Below are 4,955 nucleotides of genomic sequence, written 5' to 3' on the forward strand. Positions count from 1 at the left end.
TCCAAAGTGGGCGAATATCCCCAGTGGTAGCGAAAGTAACACGTCTTCCAAAAGGTCAAGGGCTTCGTCCCAAGCCCAATCTGATGCACGAGATCAAGAGTTTGAGGACCTTTTGGATGATTCGCCAAACCGGCCTGAGTATGTAAGAGATGCCGCAAAAAGGCATGCTCAAAAATCAAGATCTGGTACGACATCGCCTTCAGCTGGGAGTTCGGGCTCGCGTAGGGGAAAATACAGCGATCAGTTGGATGACATTGCATGCAAGTTAGATACATTCAACGTCTTCCAATCCTTTACATTTGCCACTGTGAACTCTGAGCCGATACCATGCCACAACCATGAATCTTTCTTTTCAGAAAGCTTCACAGTCGTAAGCATATTAAAACAATCTGTCAGTTCCAAAGTTTCTTCTAAAGATGTCGGATTGCGCCGCCATTTCCATCCAAAACTCCTAGCGCCTCCCGCCTTCAATACCCAATCCGACACCTTACAATGTTTGCCAGTTTCAAGTCTGTAAAGATTAGGAAAACGCACCTTTAATGGTTGCCCGCATAACCAAGGATCCATCCAAAATCTAACCAAATCACCATTACCAATATCAGCTCTAATAAGGCTATTAAAGCCGACATCAGCCACCTTCGATTGCTTTCCCCATTTCACAATATTATACCAACCCCCTTTGTACCTTGTTTGAACTGGATAAAGATCCCAATTGCGAGCCAATGAGTGGACCGCATCTACAACCTTTTTCCATAATGCATTACTCTCGCTCCTATACCTCCACAACCATTTTAACACAAGAGCTTGATTCGAATTTTCCAGCCTATTAACACCCAGACCGCCTTTACCTTTCGCCACCGTGACCTTATCCCATCCAACCCAATGTAACTTTTTAACCCTGTCACTACCCCCCCCCCCAAGAACTTCTTCATCATCGCCTCTAAATCATTGATAATTTTTTTCGGTGCTTTATAGAGGGAAAAATATTAAGTTGGAAGACTTTCTAAAACCGAACGGATTAGAGTTAGTCTTCCACCAATTGAGAGGACTTGTGATTTCCATCTGGATAACCGCGCCTGGAAACCCTCCTTAACTGGTTACCAACTAAGAACTCGGTTCATATTGGCGCCAACTTTTATGCCTAAATATACAAAAGGGATATTACCCGCCTTGCAACCCATACCCGCAGCCATCGTTTGAGTAACATTCAACCCCACCCCCATACCATATAAGATGGATTTCTGAATATTAATACGAAGTCCCGAGCATATATGAAATAATCGCAAGATTCTCTTCAGATTGTTGAAATTATAAATCGGTCACTCGCCTAGGATCATGGCATCATCTGCATATAAAAAATGATTTACCTCGGGACCACCATTAGGAAGCCGAATACCATAAAAAACCCCAATGTCTTTAGCTTTCCTAAACAAGCTAGAGAACATCTACATGACAATGACAAACAAGAAAGGCGATAACGGATCACCTTGTCGAATTCCTTTCTTGCAGTCAAACTCAAATGTAGGAGCTCCATTAACAAGCACTGACGACCTCACCGACATCAAGATACCCTCCACCCATAAACACCATCGAATCGGGAACCCCAACTGACGAAGCATATCTAATAAAAACCCCCAATGCACATTATCGTATGCGTTTTCAAAATCAATTTTAAATATAAACATCTCCTTGCCCATCTGCCTCGCCCAAGCCAATATCTCATTAATCATCATTGGCCTGTCTAATATAAATCTACCACTGAAGAAAGCAGATTGCGTTTCTGAAGTGATATTCCCCATAACCTTTCGGAGCCTATTCGCTAATATCTTAGAAATCACCTTGCTAATAGACAGAGTTTTATGTTTTGAATTTCCAACGTTTATTTTAAGTAACATGAATCAGTTGACGGATAGAATTGTTCAATAGATTTCTCATCAACAATTTGGTGATATGTATTAGTGCGAGTGATGTTTGTGAGACTACAGAATGCAATAAAGATAAAAGAGATTTTGGAGAATAATGCCCTCATGTGGGGCCCAGTAATCAGAGTTAACTGTAAAAATTAACTTAGTTAGGGCCAAAGGACATAACGTGCAAGAGTTTGCATACATCGAGTACGTTTTTTGTAATTTTTGAAGATAAAGGACACACTTTGCAATGTAGTGTTAACATAAAAGACGAATTTTGTAATTTACTCTTTAAGTAACTTGTATCAGTTGACGGATAGATTTTTATTTAAACGGCAAATTTGTATCGCTGACAGACCACTGGAGTATCATCGTGTCACCAGCGGAATCACCCGATCATATCCATCTCCACTATACAATAATGTCTTACACTAATTCAGGAGGAAACCCAATAAATCTGGGAAAAATTCCTTTGTCGGTCACGAACCCAGGACCTTATGGTCTCTAAGTCTTATTCCACCCACCAAGATTCAATAGATTTCTCATCAACAATTTGATGATATGTATTAGTGCGAGTGATGTTTGTGAGACTACAGAATGAAATAAAGATAAAAGAGGTATGGATTTGGAGAATTTGCATATTTATTTTTCAAATCTAATTACTAACTCATTTGACCCGTGTTATTTTTACTTTTAACTCATATAAAAAATCTGACATTAGCATCATATCAAAAATTTGACATTAGCAGGAAGTTAAATTTTTTTAAATTATATACACGGTTTGGTATACTTGCAAGCACTGTTCCAATGGCTGCACCTCTTATCCTTACAACATGAAGAATGGAATGCCATGTCCACACCATGATGTAGTCAACATAAAAAAATATTTAAAATGTAATTTAACAATTGTTCGTCGAAGGTTAGACCATCTGTTATGGAGTCACGCCCTTGTCCACGTGGTTATTTTTGAATGTTAACACTTCCCAATTGGGCGTTAACAAAGGTTAAAAGGGGTGGTGAAGGTTTGGGCGCCAGCACCTTCATAGTTGGAAACTTCAACATGGTTTCCAATGAAAAAAACATATGTCCCACTCACAAGGTTTCATCCACTAATTTGTTCACAACACATCACTTATTTTATTTTTTTTTATTAAATGTTATTTTAATAGGTAATGGTTAGTGAAACCAGTACACATAATTGTGAAAATAAGTGAATCAGAGTTTATATCTACGTGAAAGTGATGCGGAGTGAAAAAAATTGAGTCCATAACACATAGCCTTAGGCTGTGTGTTATCGCCTCATGCTCCGGTGATGTGGAAGTTTTCTGAGCGTGACCGGTGTTGTACACCATTCTAGGCTAGGCATGTCCGATGTCAATGATGGAACTAGCCCATCAAATCAGAGGGATCTCGAAGAAAAAAAAAATTGCCGTCCAAGAAGTTGAGGGTGACTCTGCTCATGCAGTCATGCCTTGAAGCTGAAACACATGAGCCGTTCAGGGTGGGGATTTAATTGTCTCAGCAATGACAACATCATCCCTTTATTTATTTATTTATTTTTTTTAAATTCATTCAACTTAAATATTATTTTCATTAGTAGTAGGTGAAATCATTAACTATAATACAATTCGCCAATTTTGTTATCAGTGATTTGACCTTTTGATTTTTTTTAGTAAAATGCGATTTTAGTCCCTGTGGTTTGATATTTTTGCCACTTTAGTTTAAAACTCAAACTTTTTGCATATGGGTCCTTATGGTTTCAATTTTATTGCCATTTTGGTCCAAAAATAAATCAGGTCATATTTATCTTATAAAATTATGCTATTTTGTCATTTTCCGCAGGTGCAAAATGATCATTTCTTTTTTTTATAAATAAATACCATATTTTATAAGACAAATATGACCTGATTTGCCCATGAGGAAAATGACAAAATTGCAGGATTTTATAAGACAAATATGACCTGGTTTCATTTTTGGACCAAAATGACAATAAAACTGAAACCACAGGGACCCAGATGCAAAAAGTTTGAGTTTTGGACTAAAGTGGCAAGAGTGACCAAACCACAGGGATCAAAATGGCAGTTTACTCTTTTTTTTTTGTCTTTTTTGAGTTTTTGTTTTTTTATACTTTTATCTCTTGTTTTTATACTTTTATCCCTTAACTTGCAGCATTGATAATTATAACCCCTTAACTTTCTAAATATTTTGTAATCGAGTTTTACGTGTTTACTTTTAGAGTTAACTTTCCTTTTGCTCCATGTGGTTTGGTCGTTTTAACGGTTTTGCCTAAATCGTTTAAAAAATGTCATTTTCCTCCCTGATCTTTCTAACTTATCACCATTTTACTCCCCGCATTAAACGACGTTTAAAAAATTCATTAACGAGAAGGGCACTTTGGTAATTTTATGGATAAAAATAAGGGCATTTAAGTCTTTAACCTAAATAAATCTAAAACTTGTTTATTTACACACACACACACACACATATATATATATATATAAGTATATATAAGTAATTCTTGTATTTCTCATCTATCCAACCACTCCTTCAACTAGCTGCCACCATCCACCACCACCTGGCACTATCACCGCCACAACCGACACACCAATTCAACTCACCCCAAATCGAAATAAGAGTTAACACCACCTGCAGACCACCATCCACAACCATATGCCGACCACACCGCCACAACCGGCACACCAATTCAACTCACCCCAAATCGAAATAAGAGTTAACACCACCTGCAGACCACCATCCACAACCATATGCCGACCGCCACCTGCGTGAACCACCACTAAATCGAAACCCACCACCATCCAAAACCATCTGCTAACCACTACATGTGTAAACCCACCACCAAATTGAAACCCACCTCTAGTGAAACTAGCCTGCAAACAAAAAAAACCCAACCCCAAATCGAAAACAAACAAACATAACCCCAAATCGGAACCCACCAAAAACGAAACCCTCCTTTCGTTTGCATATCTGAACAAGAAAACCATGACCATATCCAGAAAAACCCTCATTTCGTCTACTCACGTTATCCGC

The 4,955-nt window shown here is 38.2% G+C and overlaps 1 protein-coding gene across 1 annotated transcript; it reads right to left on the bottom strand.

Annotated features, from left to right (window-relative positions):
* Positions 1 to 240: 240 nt before the first annotated feature.
* Positions 241 to 1,799, bottom strand: LOC110943688. Its single transcript, XM_022185422.1, has 2 exons — positions 1,450 to 1,799; positions 241 to 940 (listed from the first exon to the last, which is right to left on the bottom strand). Exons 1-2 carry the CDS (start codon positions 1,797 to 1,799, stop codon positions 241 to 243), a joined length of 1,050 nt encoding a protein of 349 aa, XP_022041114.1.
* Between the last annotated feature and the right edge of the window lie 3,156 nt (positions 1,800 to 4,955).

Source organism: Helianthus annuus, chromosome 5, assembly GCF_002127325.2.
Source record: "Helianthus annuus cultivar XRQ/B chromosome 5, HanXRQr2.0-SUNRISE, whole genome shotgun sequence".
In the NCBI taxonomy this organism is placed as follows: Eukaryota; Viridiplantae; Streptophyta; class Magnoliopsida; order Asterales; family Asteraceae; genus Helianthus; species Helianthus annuus.

Coding starts and splice junctions, on each gene's coding strand:
- LOC110943688 (XM_022185422.1), bottom strand. CDS start 1,799: ATGGGGAATATCACTTCAGAAACGCAATCTGCTTTCTTCAGTGGTAGA. Junction 941..1,449: donor TTCTTGTTTGTCATTGTCAT/GTAGATGTTCTC, acceptor TCAATGATTTAG/AGGCGATGATGAAGAAGTTC.